The sequence below is a fragment of the Arachis ipaensis genome, chromosome B2 (genome assembly GCF_059453495.1).
Source record: "Arachis ipaensis isolate K30076 ecotype BB chromosome B2, ASM5945349v1, whole genome shotgun sequence".
Taxonomy (NCBI): domain Eukaryota; kingdom Viridiplantae; phylum Streptophyta; class Magnoliopsida; order Fabales; family Fabaceae; genus Arachis; species Arachis ipaensis.
Genome location: NC_142437.1, coordinates 105,314,494 through 105,331,239, shown reverse-complemented (window position 1 = coordinate 105,331,239; position 16,746 = coordinate 105,314,494). Strand labels below are relative to the sequence as shown.

Below are 16,746 nucleotides of genomic sequence, written 5' to 3'. Positions count from 1 at the left end.
TTTATAATTTTGTACAAATTTGGGTGCATTTTACTATGGTATTGTTTCATTATTCAATGGTTAAAATACAATTTTTTGCCATAGATATATATACAATAATGAATGTATCTAAAATGACCACAATACTTTTGTGCATATTATATTAGATGTGTCACATACGTTATTATAAACCATTGAATTTCATTAAATAAAAATCAAATATTTTTGTAAAAGAAAAATATTAATAGACCATAATAAATACAAAATATATTAATACATAAATAAGTAAATATATTTTAATATATAATATTTTAAATAATAAATATAATTGGCACTAGCAAATATTTCATAAACAATTTTTTATGAATATTTGAGCATTGAAAAAAGAAAAATATGCATATTTCTTATTTTTTTTAATTTTTTATTCAAAACAAATTTTCTTTAAAAAATAGAAAAATAAAAAGGTCAACACTTTGATGTATTATATAACATTTTAAATAAATTATATTTTTACAAATATTTAATAAAGTAATTAGTTAATAAAGTTTTAATATAATAATCTAATTATTTGTCAAATAATATAAAATAAAATTTAAATATTTTATATTTTTATATTACAACTTAAAATATTATTTTAATATAATTTTTATATTATAAAAATTTTATTGCATGATAACTGATCTTAATAAATAAAAAAACATTTATATGTTTTGTATTTAGATGTTTTATACTTATTCATTTAAAAATAAAAGATTATATTTGTCTTTTAAAGTATTATATATTAAAAGAAAATATTTATTTATATACTGATATATTCTATATTTAGTACCGTCTATCAATACTCTTCTTTTATAGTTGTCTTTGATTTTTATTTAATAAAATTCAATGATTTATAAAAATATGATACATCTAATATGCACAAAATTATACTTATTTTAGACATATCCAATCCTACAATAATATATGAATATACATATTTACTTTATTTTCCTTACAATTTTATGACAAAAATCTGTACACATCCTTTCCCAAACCTTACACTAGCAGGAGATTGACCACATTTCTGGAACCTTTTATCAAATTCTACTTCACTATTAGTACTATCTAAGCAAAGATCATTTTGGTTTACACTCACTTTAGAACTAGCATTATTGCATAAATGCTTGTTATGAGGAGATCCTGAAATGTCTATCACTTCCACTTCTTTGTCTATGGTGTCTTCTCTGTCTTTTTTCATCATATCTTTAATTTTTATTCATTTTGATGATTTTGAATCCATAAATGCCACTCAAGCTGAAAATTTACATAGAATTTTTCTATTAGAATAATTGGTCTCAATCATGTCATAGATAATTAGATACATGCAACAAAACAAAGTAGAGGTAATATAGATAATTATATACATACAACAAAGCAAAGCAGAGGTAACATGTGCTTACCAATTAGTTATAACTCAATTAGTTATAACTCAAATAGCGATCTCTCTGTATTCACATAAAAATTGTGCGTTCGAATTTTATTTGTAACCTAAAAAAAAGGATATATGCGTGCCTTTATATTTTTGCCTTTTTGGAGAAAAAAAATATTTAGAACCATTGCCCAAATAGAAAGACCCAAGATATATACACAAGAGAGGAGAGGCTTACCAAAAAAAGGTAAATTAGTGTTAAAAAATAGATTAAATTTTGAAATAATTTTTTATATAATTTTATATAAAAGTTAAGATATTTTTATTTTTAATCTATTATTAGTAATTTTATGTTGAATAATTTTTGGTCTAAATGTGAATATAAAATTTAATTATAAATGTGAATCAATTTTATTATATTATTTATAAAATTTAATTATAACTATGAATGTAAAATTATATTTTGCAGAACTATATTGATATATAAGTATACATTAATTTTGATTATATTATATTTATAAAATTTAAAAATAAATTTGAATTTGAAATATATTATATAAATATATGTTTCTATATTAGTATTTTTTTTAGTAAATATATATTATAATCTTTTAAATTAAACTGAAATAGTAATCCTTAAGTTCCAAAAATTTATAACAACTTACTATATATTAAAAATAAAATTACTCATTAAATTTTATTTTCTTATTAAACAAATCATTGATCACGATAAAAGTACTAACATGTTTTTTATTTTAAGTCTCCGTTAATTTTACTTTATTAATAAAAATAAAAATAGATAAAATCTTATTTTATTATCATTTAATTATTTTATTAGTCTTTATAATTTTATCAAATTTATAATTAAATTTTTATATTTTTTAGTTAAATTTCTATACCATTTTTAATTTTGTAATTAGATCTTTTACAATATAAAAAATATTAAAATCAATTAAATATTTATTTATAAATTAAAAATATTCACAATTAAAAATTTAATTAAATATTTAACTATATATTTTTTTAAAAATATTCTATTAATTTAAATATTTTTAACATAAAATAATTTAATTATAAAAAATTAAATAAAAAATATAAAAATTTAATAAAATTATAAAAACCAACTAAATAATTAAACTTTACAATTTACAGTTTTACACAGATTATTTTAAACGGATGAAAACTGAGGACAGAAGTGTAATTGAAGAAGAAACATTCATTGGATTGTCACTGTCACAGTCTCACTCATTCACCCCTTTTCTTCCTTCCTTCTAAATTCTAATTCTAAACGGCGTAACTACTCTTTCAAGTTTCAACTTTCAACTATGGAGCCTCCGGAAGAAACTGCCACTACCACCGTCGATCACGAAGGAGCTTCCACTGGAGCAGATGCTGCCGCTGACACTGGGAGCGGCGACGAGGGACCGACGGAGATAGCCGAAGCTGGTGGAAGTGGTGGCGGTGGAAGTAACAGAGACAGGGTGAAGGGGCCTTGGTCGCCAGAAGAGGACACCATTTTGAGCCGTCTGGTGAGCAAGTTTGGTGCCAGAAACTGGAGCCTCATCGCACGTGGGATCGCCGGGAGATCGGGCAAGTCCTGCCGCCTAAGGTGGTGCAACCAGCTCGACCCCGCCGTTAAGCGCAAACCCTTTACCGGTATGCAGACAATTTCTTTAGTTCTCGATTTAGAGCTTTTCCTTCAAGATGTTGATTTTTCATCTTGTTTTCTGAATTTAGGATTTTTGATGTGAAATAACAACACAAGACTAATTAAAAATGAAATTCTGTTTTGGGATTAATTATTTGGTATTGTTATTTTTTTCGATTTAGTTTTAATGTTTTTGAAATTAAACTTTGAATAGTAGGGATAAAAAATTCAAGATACTTTAAAATGTCTGGACTTTAGAGATTAAAGATTGCATCTTTAACATGAGAGATAATATGTGAATTGTGGAGGCTGGATCATAAGTAGTTTATCTGAGCTTCTTATATTTCAGGTTAATAATACTGGTGTGATGGTTGTTAGTTGTTACTAATAGCTAATGTAACTATTTTGTTCTGTTATGTCCAATTATCCATGATTGTTTCCAGAATAGAATTGTTGATGTTTGGTAATAAGGTTGTTGCTTATGCTTTGAACCAATCTATTGACATGGAAGATTGTTGTGTTGAAGATATCTTCTACCAGTGTCTATTTGTTCTATAATAAATGGCTATTGCATCTTTTTAATTTCTAAGGTTTCTTTGGTGCTGAAGTTAGCAATCTAGGGTAAAGAATCTAGTTAGACTTTTATAAAGGGATTAAAAAGGTTTGAAAGAAGGATAAGTCTGTCTACACAGCAACTGGTAAAGGATTCAAGATATTATGAAAACATCTCATTACATTTCTCTAACCATGTGTGCCTTCCTTATTTCACTTCATTCTCTTATATAGTCTTATTGGCCATTAAAATTTGACAACCAGAAGATCAGAAGTAAAGACTATGGAAAACAAGGAGATCACAAATTGTCTTTGTATATTTACTTAAAATTTTAATCCCAAATATTTCTGATGTAATATTCATTTGGGACCGCCGCTGAAAAGAGGGAGGGGGAACAATAACCGAAACTGATGTAATGTGAAGCGACCTTATGATAGAGCTCCTCAATATCCAATTCTTTTCGATAATTGATTAATTGCTTGATTTCGAAAGAGTGGAGCATTATTGCATCCAAAAGCCTCAAGAGGATCTCAAAATGAGGAGGATTCTACCAAGTACTAACCCAAAAGCTAACGATAACAATTTTTTTCACACAAAGGCAGATAATACCCTAATCCTTGAAGCTTTGGGATCATTGCCTTTCTACCAATGATTTTTGGCTAATACATGAATAACTTCCTCATCTTCATCAACAAGCAAATCAAGGTCTTTACTCAGTTGGCAAGTTAACCTTGCTACCTCATAAGTCTGCTCCTCAAAAGAAGTTGTATTGACAGTCTCATCATTTGCCTCATCATCCTCTTCCCATCTTTCCATTTTGCCAACTCTTTGTTCCCGTTTATGCTTCTATTTGACTGCTCAGGCAATGATCATGAACTAGAACCACTTACCATCCTTATTATCCGTTTAATGTTTCACAGATGACTTTTTCTGCTGAGTGGGGTTTTCATTTGTGAAATTTCATAGTTGGAACTAATAGAAACTGTCTAAATTTTGAAATGTGATGGCAATACAATGTCCAGAATTCAAAGTTCTCTATTTAAGAATTATACCTTTTATATTTACTAAGAAAATTCTGTAGTTTATTTTTTCATTTAATCTTATTAAGTTACTTTACTGAAAATCAAAGCTCAAAAGCTACAATTTATTTCAGATGAGGAGGATCGTATCATAGTTGCTGCTCATGCAATTCATGGGAACAAATGGGCAGCCATAGCCAGACTTCTTCCAGGAAGAACAGATAATGCCATTAAAAACCACTGGAATTCCACTTTGAGGCGTCGAGGAGTTGAGCATGATAAGATCAAGGTAGAATCTAGTAACATGGTGGAAGATGTTAGCCTTGACAAAGCCAAAGCATCATCAGAAGAAACACTTTCATGTGATGTTAATTCATTAAGATCCTCTGAAGGAAGAGATGTTAGTTCTGCAGAGGCTATGGATGATAAATACGAAGAAAAATCACGGATGGAGGGTCAATTGTACCATGAAGTCAAGGATCCTCCTACCCTTTTTCGGCCAAAGGCACGAATTAGTGCTTTTAGCGTATATCACACTGCTGATGGTTTCCAACCTTCAACATCAACTCAAAGACAAATTCAGGGACCCATCTTACAATCATCAAAACCAGATAGAGAAATTTGCAAAATGCTTGAAGGAATTTACAGTGACCAATCAGTGCCTCACCAGTGTGGCCACGGTTGTTGTGGTGCTCCAAATGGTAAAAAATTCAAAAGCTCTTTGTTGGGTCCAGAATTCATCGAATTCTCCGAACCTCAATCTTTCCCAAGTTTTGAGTTGGCTGCAATTGCTACAGACATCAGCAACCTTGCTTGGCTTAAAAGCGGATTGGAGAATAGCAGTGTTAAAATGATGGGAGAAACAACCAGCAGAGTAGTTTCTAATGGCTCTCAAGTGCATATTGGTCATTAGAATGATAATTGATAATTATCAATTTTATTCTAAGTGGAGGAACATGGTCCATGTAGGCAATATTGATATTAACCGGATGGTTTTGCTGACTTTACTCCCTCAACTTTAACGAAATTCAAAGGCTGTAGTGAGTAGTGACTTGTTAATTGTTGTAATAACGAGTTTTCATTAGTTAAGTAGTAGTGGCTTTGTTGACTAATTAGGACTTTATATCCCTGTTGTAAAAGTTGTAGTTGCTAACAACATTGTCCATGTAGTATAGTGTAGAGAATTTATTTGCATAATTGCATTTCAATATGAAAGATTTGTGGCTCCACTTTTTTTTTTTTTTTTGTCATTTAGCAAATCTAATCATTTATAAAATTATTGCAACTTTGCAACTTAGAGTTGGTTAAATCAAACTGAAACAATTGTGTTTTCTGGCTTAGGATTCGGTGGTCCAAGAACGTTTGGATCACTTAGTGGTCCCATAACAAAACATGTTTTTTAAGTTTTTTTTAATAACTGCTACAGAGTCCTTTAACTAATTTTAATTATAAATTGACCCCATATATTTTATATAATTATAAAAACGATTTTTTATTTTATAAATAATTAATTTATCATAAATCTATCATGTTCATTAACAATCAAAAACAAAAACAATTTTTTGGCCATTACAATCGATTAAAATATTAAATTTGATTCGTCTCGTTCGCGAGGAATCATAAAATTGTGTTTTCTGCGAAAACTAATCGATTGGAATAATGAATCAATCGATTGAATTATATCTCAATCGATTGGATTACAGTTTATCACTAAACAATCGATTGAAAATTGCCAAAAGTATGGTTTTCGCATAACTCAATCGATTGGTCATACGATCCAATCTATAGAACAATGAATAAAAATTGGATTTTTGTAATTCAATCGATTGTTTAGAATTTCCAATCGATTGAATGCTTCAAAACAACCTGGGTCTCACCAAATTCAATCGATTGCTTTTGTGACTCAATCGATTGAATTTACCCAAACAATATGAATTTGCCAATTTCAATCGATTGTAGTGTGTGTGAATTCAAATTCAATCGATTGAAATGATAATTCAATCGATTGGAACGCGATGTATTACGCCTATGTCAGTCTTGTTTTCGTTTTTAAAAACTATCTTCTTATTCATCTATCTTATCTTTAAAATTCTATCTTCCTTTTTTAAGGTTTTATTTTAAATTAGATACTCTAATCTTATCTTTTCCTTAATATTAACATTATAAATTGGTGAATAATCCATCACTAATTATTCAATCCCACCATTAAAATTGTGTATCATTTTCTTTATAAAAAATTTCATTGTTTTTCTTTCGAACATCCATCCATCTACTGAATATCCAATTTTTTTTTATTTTTTATCCGTCTATTTAATATCCACTTTTTGTTCATCGTTAATTGACAATCACCGTTTGCAGCAATCAGCAAAGGTCCAATCAATTTTTTTCATTGTAGTGTTTAGAAAACAATCCATCGTTTTGATTACAAAATCGAGGTAAGTGGATAGAATCTCTAATTTTCCAATTATTCGTAAAATTGATTGTGTAATGAAAAAATGTTTTTTTTATCTTTTATTAACTGACAAGACATTGATAATTACTAAAAAGTAAATAGATGTTATTATTTTTTATTACTAATTAGCTAGCAATCAGGGACGGACCTAGAGGGGGCGAGTAGTGGCCTGGACCCCCCAAAATTTTAAGAAATTATACTTACATATAAGATTTGTGTTTAAAAAATAAAAACAAATATTAGGTAATTTAATAGTTTTATATGTATTATTTTTCACTATGTAATAGATTTATGTCTTAATTATTAATTCACTAATATTTTTACCTAACTAATTTAATATCATACCCTCAAGTCTTTGTACCTTTCAAATTAGTTTTTATATAATAATTTCTATATTTATTTTTTTTTAAAATCATTTGTTTTTTTATATTAATATATTTAACATTCATATTTTTATATTAATAATAACTTAAGTAGTTATGTTTTGGTAATCACATTATGTACTGTAGATATTATTTTCTTGTAAAAAATATTAATTCTTCTTCTAAATTCACATTGGTAAAAGAAAAATTTTATAAAGATATCGTATATCTTGTATTCTACAATGGTACTGTGTCTTTCAATTAATTAATAATTTATAATTTATTTTCAAATTTTTTTAAAACTTTTGAAAGAATGAATTTTAATTAATAAGATATGGGATCATTTTTAGCAAATCCCGTTATAAATTATATGGTATTTTATAAATTTGTAATGTACAATTGTTAAAGTTATATTTTATTTATGTAACTATCATATTAAAAATAAAATTGTTGGAAAAATTATAATTATATGTATCTTAATAAATCTATTAAAAAACTAACTCCAATAACTATATGTTAATTATTTTTATAGATTAAAAAAAATTATATAAAAATTGGCACCTCAATATTAAAATCTCTGGATCCGTCCCTGCTAGCAATATACGAAGAATTTGGCCTTGAGGATAAGCCGTGGGTGATCAACATGTACGAAGAGAAGCATATGTGGGATACTGTATATATAAGAGGAAAATTCTTTGCTGGCTTTAGAACTACCTCAAGATGTGAAGGTTTACACTCAATTGTTGCAAGGTATGTGGGGTCGCGGCATGATTTGACAAGTTTCGTAGAGCATTTTCAAAGGTGTGTTGCACACATGCGCTTTAAAGAATTTAATGCTGATTATGAATCTACACGTGGGGTGCCCGTCATGAAGACTTGTATAGAGCTGCTAGAGAGATATGCTGCTGAGTTATACACTTATGAGATATTTCGTTTCTTTCGGCCATTTCTTTCTAGAGCTGGATCAATGCGGGTGCTAAACATAGAGAATAACGATGATGGCATAAAGTACATTATGTGTAAGCATGGGAGGCCCGATTTTATGTGGACCATTGATTTTCGTCAAGAAGAAATGATCTTCATGTGTACCTGTTTAAGAATGGAGTCATTTGGAATTCCCTGCGAACATATTGTGAAAGTTCTGGTTGACATTGACATTTGTGAGATTCCCCGGTCATTGGTATTGGATAGATGGACAAAAAAGGTTAAGTCAGCACTCATTGATCCAAGTGGGTTCACGAGGGATGCTGTTGTTATTAGTCGCCAAAGTGCCTTGATGGAATTTTCTAAACAATTGGCTGCTGTTGCTGCTAAAGTACCAGAGAGATATGAAGAGACACGTGACCTAATTATGGGATTGTACTCATCTTACAAGGCTGTAGACGAAGGCACTAATCAACCTCATTCAGATGTAGCTAAAAGTAGCGATTACTGAGCAGAAGTGAGCCCTAACCCCACGCCTCCCACCCCCAATCCAAAGCTCTCAGTCTCAGCCTCTCACCGTCGCACTCTCCTCTCACCGTCGCGCTCTCCTCTCTGCAGTAGCGCACGACACTCGCCCCACAGCCTGAACGACGCTCGCACCCAGCGCCAGCAGTAGCAGAGCACGAGCCTCCTTCCTCGCACCCAGCAGTAGCAGAGCCCGAACCTCACAACCTCACACCCAGCAGTAACAGAGCCACAACCCTCGCCAGTCGCCACCCACAACACAGCACCCACCAGTCACCGATTCAAGTCTCCCACCCAGCCACCGATTCAAGTCAGATATGGAGCCCGAGCCACCGAGTCAGGTATGTGATTTGGTTAAATCGTTGATTCATTGATATTGTTTACTTAATCTCGCAACCCTCGCAACCTCACACCCAAATATGCTTTACATTCACGTCATTATAGTCTTCATTTGTCTTACCATGGTAAAATACTCCCCACTGGACAATTCCTATCATATAAAATTAACATGGTAAAATCTAATGTCATTATTCATCTTGCAACATAATATGCGCATACAACTATCTTTGTAAGATCAGTATGACAAAAAGAAGTGAATAAACTTCATTAAAATCAGATTGATCACATAATTGTTTCTCAACACAATATTTTAACTGTAATGGAGATTTGAACTTAAAAGCTGGAGTATACCACCAAAGTTATTGCTGACTTGCTGACTTGTTAATTCATTGTTAATTTGATTCATTGTTGCTGGTTATTGATTTATTTTGTTAGGTATTGTTGCTAGTTAGGATTCGGATTAGGATAATTTTGATTTCCCATTGTCTCTTTCAGGTTAGACTAGGCACTGCAAGAGGCGCAGAGGTAGTGAAAGTGGCAGTCATGGCACTCTATGCTCTTTTGATTGCTTTCGGTCTGTGCAAGGCGCTTCCCCTAGCCAGTATTGTATGCAACTCTAAACACTTAATTTCTGATATCTTCTCATCTCATTATGAGCTTATGATTTGTTTGTCTTCTCTCTTGCTATGACTATGGTGGTTCTAGTTCCTTTGTGCCTTGACCTTACCAATTGGAAACTTGGTAGTGAGATTTGTGCAAGAAAATCATAAGGCACGTCCAAGACTTTGTGTTACCCTTTTATGATTCCTGGAGTTTGGTATTAAGCCTTGGTTATGTTATTTACTTACAGGACAAAAGCAATGTCTTCATGGCAAAGTACTTCTGTGTGAGGTTACATGCTTTGTTTGGAGCAGCTCTGGCTTGTGGGCTGGTAGCGGCTAGAGTGGTTTAACAACAGTTCTATGCATGCAAGAGACCATATCTCTGAAGATGGAAGTTGTCTCAGAATTTTATACTGATTCTTTGCATTCTTCATTTCAAGTGTTTTTCATTTGCCTCCACTTCTTATGGCCAAATAAATAGTGGAGAAAATTTATATCTTATATGTTGAGATACCAATCTAGTTAGAAGTCTCACTTAGGCTTTTTTGATAGTTTAACATTTTTTGGTGTTACATACAAGGACACATACCTTTGTTTGTTTTCAAATCTGATTGCTCCTTGTCCAGTTGTCCCTAATGATGTAATTGCATAGTTTGTAGTCCAAGTGAATATATGCACGGTTGATTCTTCTATGTTACCTAAGAAACTCTAGAATGGAAATCCAATTTACCACATGTTCTCTACAATTAAAATATGTGTAATGAATTTTTCATTCCCCTCGGAATTTTTCATTATGTGGTCTCACCTTGGTTTTTCTAGCCGAACCAAGAATTTCTATATCTCATATCATACAGTATTAAAATTAAAAGGTATTTTAGTAAGTCCCTATAAAATATTAAGGGTTAAGAACGATTTTGGTTCTTAAGGTATAGGCTAAAATTTTTTTCGTTTCTAATCTTTTTTTGTATACGAAATCGTCTTTTTTACTTAGATGTTAAAATTTTGGATCAAATTATCCATAATAAAAAATTATAAAATGAAAAAAAAAAGAGAAAGAGTATCTCTGTTCGTCCGAAAGGGGAAGGGAAGAAAAAGAAGGGGGAAGGGAAGAAGAAGAAACTGTTCTTTATGTAATTTGAATTTCTGGTTTGCTGTTCTAATTTATTGCTTCTTGATTTTTCGTTATGTTGTTTTAAAAAGTCTCTCTTTCCAAATGCAATATATAGTAATCATGATTGATTGTTCTTATGGTTACTCTTATCTAGATTTTTTTATCTATTAGCAACATATATAAAATTAATTAAAATAGAGAGGTCAAATCTTGATAAGATGCAAAAATCCAAAATAGAATGCAAACAAATAAAAAGACATGGAATTTTTTTATTTATAAATTAATTAAATAATATAAAATATAATTCACAAGACATAATATTTGTATGCCATTGTTGTTGAAATAATAAATGAAAATAACATTACTTCATCAAAATAATATGAGTTTTTTAAACTAAAGTATCTATAAATTGCATAGAAATAAAGAAAAATTGTAGAAGCCACAAAACGATAAATATCTATTTAAGAAGTCATTGAAAAATAACTAAAGAAGTACATCCACCAAACATAACAAATAAATTGACAATAACCAAAGTATTAAGTTTTATCTAGATTACTACTATAATCTTTACATCTCATGGTTAGTGTGCAATTTCCAAAAATCATCGGCCGACGCTATAATTTGTGCCTTCTTATGGTTGATCCGATTCCGGAGTAAATACACAGCGGTTATCATGCGAATATCGTGATCCTCAAGCTGCAATTTATTCACTATAAATTAGTACAAAAAATGGTAAGTAAATATTAGAGAGTTGTTTCTAAAAACGATGGATTATTTTCTGAACACTACAATGAAAAAAATTGATTGGACCTTTGCTGATTGCCGCAAACGGTGATTGTCAATTAACGATGAACAAAAAGTGGATATTAAATAGACGGATAAAAAATAAAAAAATTGGATATTCAGTAGATGGATGGATGTTCGAAAGAAAAACAATGAAATTTTTTATAAAGAGAATGATACACGATTTTAATGGTGGGATTGAATAATTGGTGATGGATTATTCACCAATTTATAATGTTAATATTAAGGAAAAGATAAGATTAGAGTATCTAATTCAAAATAAAACCTTAAAAAAGGAAGATAGAATTTTAAAGAAAAGATAGATGAATAAAAAGATAATTTTTAAAAACGAAAACAAGACTGACATAGGCGTAATACATCGCGTTCCAATCGATTGAATTATCATTTCAATCGATTGAATTTGAATTCACACACACTACAATCGATTGAAATTGACAAATTCATATTGTTTGGGTAAATTCAATTAGGGGTGCACATGGGTCGGGTGAAGCCGGGTTTGATGTGACCCAGACCCGACCCGAAATATACACCGGGTCTATTTATTAGACCCGAACCCGGCCCTAGACCCGATGAAACCAATACACTTTCGGGCCACAATTATACCGGGTGAAAACCGGGCCGTTAACATTACATTACGTTGATACCTTCTTGTAAGTTAGCATGTAAAAATATCCAAATTTCCAAGACTCCAACCATTATTTAACATGGTAAAATTCACTTAGAAAAATATAACAAGAACCAACCCTTCTTCAAAATTAAAGCATAACCACAATCAATACTAAAGTATAACCACAATCAATACTAATATTGTCTAATAATACCAAATATTTAAATCAATACAAATAACACAATATTATGCATTAGTATAAAGTCTTATGCATTCTAAACATAAAACATTAACTTATAGTCTTATAATGACTAATAACACAAAATATTAAGATTTACAATACTTAAATTCCACATAAGAATAGTCATGATCCATCACTAATAATACAAAATATTAATTGTGTATGATGACCGGGTTACCGGGCCGACTTCGGGTGACCCGAGATATGGCCCGGACCCGACCCGAAATAATGACCGGGTCTATTTTTGAGACCCTTACCCGGCCCTAAACCCGATGAAATCACACCAAATTAGCCCCAAAAGTGTTCGGGACCGGGCCGGGCCTTCGGGCCGGGCCGGGTCTGTGCACCCCTAAATTCAATCGATTGAGTCACAAAAGCAATCGATTGAATTTGGTGAGACCCAGGTTGTTTTGAAGCATTCAATCGATTGGAAATTCTAAACAATCGATTGAATTACAAAAATCCAATTTTTATTCATCGTTCTATCGATTGGATCGTATGACCAATCGATTGAGTTATGCGAAAACCATGCTTTTGGCAATTTTCAATCGATTGTTTAGTGGTAAACTGTAATCCAATCGATTGAGATATAATTCAATCGATTGATTCATTATTCCAATCGATTGGTTTTCGCAGAAAACACAATTTTAAGATTCCTCGCGAACGAGATGAATCAAATTTAATATTTTAATCGATTGTAATGGCCAAAAAGTTGTTTTTGTTTTTGATTGTTAATGAACATGATAGATTTATGATAAATTAATTATTTATAAAATAAAAAATCGTTTTTATAATTATATAAAATATATGGGGTCAATTTATAATTAAAATTAGTTAAAGGACTATGTAGCAGTTATTAAAAAAACTTAAAAAACATGTTTTGTTTTGGGACCACTAAGTGGTCCAAACGTTCTTGGACCACCGAATCCTAAGCCGTGTTTTCTTTTGTGATTTACTAAGATCTTGTTCCAAGAGATGTTTGGCAGGGAAAAAATGTGAAATCTTTTTCATATTTGGTAGAAGATCCGAAGAAGTATCCTTGAGAACGTGGCATTCCTGGTAATAGTTTTTAGCCAACATTGAGTTAAACTGCATTTTGATGTCTAAAATTGCGCATTTGTATCAAAATGGTCTATGACTTTTCAATTGCACTGTAACGATTTTTGAAATTAAAAAAAAATGCACCATATTAATTCGTAATTTCTTTTTCGGTCATATTGATGGTAAGGCTGTGAGTGGCATGACAAGTCCCTTCCAAAGTAATCACACCTTCTACATGGGATTGTGACATTTCTATGAGGACAAATGTTTTCCCCTTTTGTTTTTTTGGACTGAGGAATGTTTTCCTCAAGAAAAGACAAAAATATTACTATTGCCATACACCACTATTGGTCTATTGCCTACTTGACTGCCACCAACTATGTATTTTTGAAAATATATAAAAAAAAAAATGAAAATTTGGTTGACCTACCAAATGCTCTAAGGAAAACCGGGAGAAAATCATTCCCAGAAATAGCAGTACTAAAAATCTTAAACAAAAAACCAATTCTACCAAATTTATATATGGTTTAAGTAAGATTCCAAATTTTCAGTTATCACATCACTTACAATGGTAACCATAATCATTTATCATTGATATTTTAGTTCAAGCAGTTGCATAGTCGTTTACCTGCTCTGTGTTAGTGCAACATTTTGAAAGTTGGCTTTGTAGTTTCCTGTCTCTTGCAAGAAATCATTCAAAATCATGGGAAATTTCAGGCGAGAGGAATATGGTTTGGTTGAAAGGAGTTTGAAAATATTATGAATAAATCATTTCATGCTGTTTCCAACCGGAGAGTCCAATTAGTCACCACTTGGTAATATGCAATGTGGGAAAGTTGAACATAACAATGGAAATGTCACTTTGACTACTATATATATTTCTCTCTCCTATGTGCCTAAATTTTATTGGCAGAATTTAAAATATAAAAAGGTGAGTCGTCCCACCTTATTCTATTTCTACTTTTAGACAAATTAGCCAAAATTTACTTAAGCACCAAAAAAAATTTCCATTTGATTATTTGACCAAATACTTTCCATGACCTGGAATGAAAAAGAAGCAGAACAGGAAATGATGTGAGGGCTGCGAATGAGTTTGCATCAACCGTACCACTTGCCCAACAACTAACGTTAGTTGTTGAGTCTAACAAAGCACACTTCCTAGAAAACGAAAGTAGCTTGAAAACAACAAAGTACTATATATTAATATTTGGATGCAAATTGAATAAAAATAAATAGGCAAGTATCAATGTGATCTAGTTTAGTTTAATGATACGTGGTTACGAGGATATTTTCGTCATCTTAGAGCTAAGAGATGGAATGATAATCTTGTCATATTTAAAGATCTGAATTCTAGAGGAACTGTGCCATGCCAATTTTAGATATCTAGAAGATCAAGAATACGTCTCAAAAAGGCAACAATTTATAACGTCCATTGGGTTAAGGCAAGACAACAAGAAACTCAATAAAGCTTTTCAAATTCAATGGGAGGCATATTTTATTATTTATTTTCGAATTTTTAGGCCTTTATTTTAAGTTTGTTTTGTTGTTAAAGTTTGTTGGAAGATTTGATTTACTTTTGATTTGTTTAATAATATTTTTAGGGATTTTAAATTTAAATAAAATCTTATCTAATCCAATAAGATCAAATATGATTTAAATTAGTTATATTATCTTATCTTTTAGCTAGTTTGTTAGGAGTCTATTTAAACTAGCTAAAAGATAAGATAAATAATTTAAATCAAATTTGATCTTATTGGATTAGATCAGATTTTATTTAAATTTAAAATCCCTAAAAATACTACTAAATAAATCAAAAGTAAATCAAATCTTTCAACAAACTTTAACAACGAAACAAACTTAAAATAAAGGCCTAAAAATTTGAAAATAAATAATAAAATATGCCTTCAATTGAATTTGAAAAGTTTTATTGGGTTTCTTGTTGTCTTGCCTTAACCCAATGGGCCTTATGAATTGTTGCCTTCTTGAGACAGACTCTTGGTCTTCTAGATGTCCAAGACTGACATGACATAATTCCTCTAGAATTCAGATTCTTAGATATAACAAAATTATCATTTCGTTCCTTAACTCTAAGATGACAAAAATACCCTCCTAACCACCTATTATTTAATTTATTAGGCTGTGGTGCAGAACAATGGTATTAGGTTGACCTTACATTGATCTGTTACATAATTTGGTGGAGGAGTTATTTTATTTTATATTGGCAAGAATTTTCATCAAATATTTTTGTTAACATAAGACATAGTTTAATGTCCAAACAAAAGAAAATATGGATTGGAAGCTGTGGTTGATGAGTCGAGGCCTAGATCGGTTAAATACTTAAATTAGATGTTGTAAAAGTAAGTCTTTGTAGTTTGTACTATATATTATATAAATATTACTTTTTTATTTAGCTCCTTTATGGTTAAATAATAATTTTGTAATAAAAAAGTGATTTATCATCTCATATAAGAGCGCAGTGATAAAATTTGACTGAAGAAAAAAAATTAGAACAATATAAAAGTTTAATAATAATTTTTTGAGTTATAAATAAACATCTGATTGATTCTTCAACATGTGCAATGCACAGACATAATGGGTCTTCTTAGAATGAGTTTTGTTGTGTAGCTGTTGTTGGCAATCTTGCTTTCTTATTTATATATATATATATAGAGAGAGAGAGAGAGAGAGATGGGTCGTTTCTTTTGGAGACAAAGCTATTATAATTTTATAGCCCACAAGCCACAACCCATTTGGAAGATTTAGGACTTTGGACACATTCAATTCTAACATTTCTAACTCTGATCTATTCTACAGATATTTTGATTTATCCAACTTCTTGAACTAAAAGCGAGCCTAATTTAACCTTTAATAATTAGCAACATGCAAGAGAAACAAAAGAAAATACAAGAGAATTGTTATAAAATAGTTATTATTACGGATGATATATTATACAGTATGGAGCATTATCATACATAATAAAATATGAAATATTATCTTGCATAATGAGATATAAAATATTATTAATTAATGGAGTATAAATTTTTATAATATATTTTTATTGGTTAATCTTTTAACTCTCTTCTTTTGTTTTAGAGATTAGATCAAGAGAGCGAGATTTCATCAACAAAAAG

General features: G+C 30.5%; 2 protein-coding genes across 2 annotated transcripts; both read left to right on the top strand.

Moving 5' to 3' along the window:
* The first annotated feature begins 2,649 nt into the window (after positions 1–2,649).
* On the top strand, positions 2,650–5,832 carry MYB1 (myb domain protein 1). The gene is made up of 2 exons (XM_016328347.3): positions 2,650–3,043; positions 4,742–5,832. The coding sequence occupies exons 1-2, from the start codon at positions 2,713–2,715 to the stop codon at positions 5,518–5,520; spliced, it is 1,110 nt and encodes a 369-aa protein (XP_016183833.1). The 5' UTR covers positions 2,650–2,712; the 3' UTR covers positions 5,521–5,832.
* A 3,355-nt stretch (positions 5,833–9,187) lies between these two features.
* Positions 9,188–10,197, top strand: LOC107645444 (2-carboxy-1,4-naphthoquinone phytyltransferase, chloroplastic-like). The gene is made up of 4 exons (XM_088503617.1): positions 9,188–9,211; positions 9,705–9,815; positions 9,915–9,980; positions 10,060–10,197. The coding sequence occupies exons 1-4, from the start codon at positions 9,188–9,190 to the stop codon at positions 10,159–10,161; spliced, it is 303 nt and encodes a 100-aa protein (XP_088359743.1). The 3' UTR covers positions 10,162–10,197.
* The last annotated feature ends 6,549 nt before the right edge of the window (positions 10,198–16,746 follow it).

Coding starts and splice junctions, on each gene's coding strand:
- MYB1 (XM_016328347.3), top strand. CDS start 2,713: ATGGAGCCTCCGGAAGAAACTGCCACTACCACCGTCGATCACGAAGGA. Junction 3,044..4,741: donor TAAGCGCAAACCCTTTACCG/GTATGCAGACAA, acceptor AATTTATTTCAG/ATGAGGAGGATCGTATCATA.
- LOC107645444 (XM_088503617.1), top strand. CDS start 9,188: ATGGAGCCCGAGCCACCGAGTCAG. Junction 9,212..9,704: donor AGCCCGAGCCACCGAGTCAG/GTATGTGATTTG, acceptor TGTCTCTTTCAG/GTTAGACTAGGCACTGCAAG. Junction 9,816..9,914: donor CGCTTCCCCTAGCCAGTATT/GTATGCAACTCT, acceptor TGGTGGTTCTAG/TTCCTTTGTGCCTTGACCTT.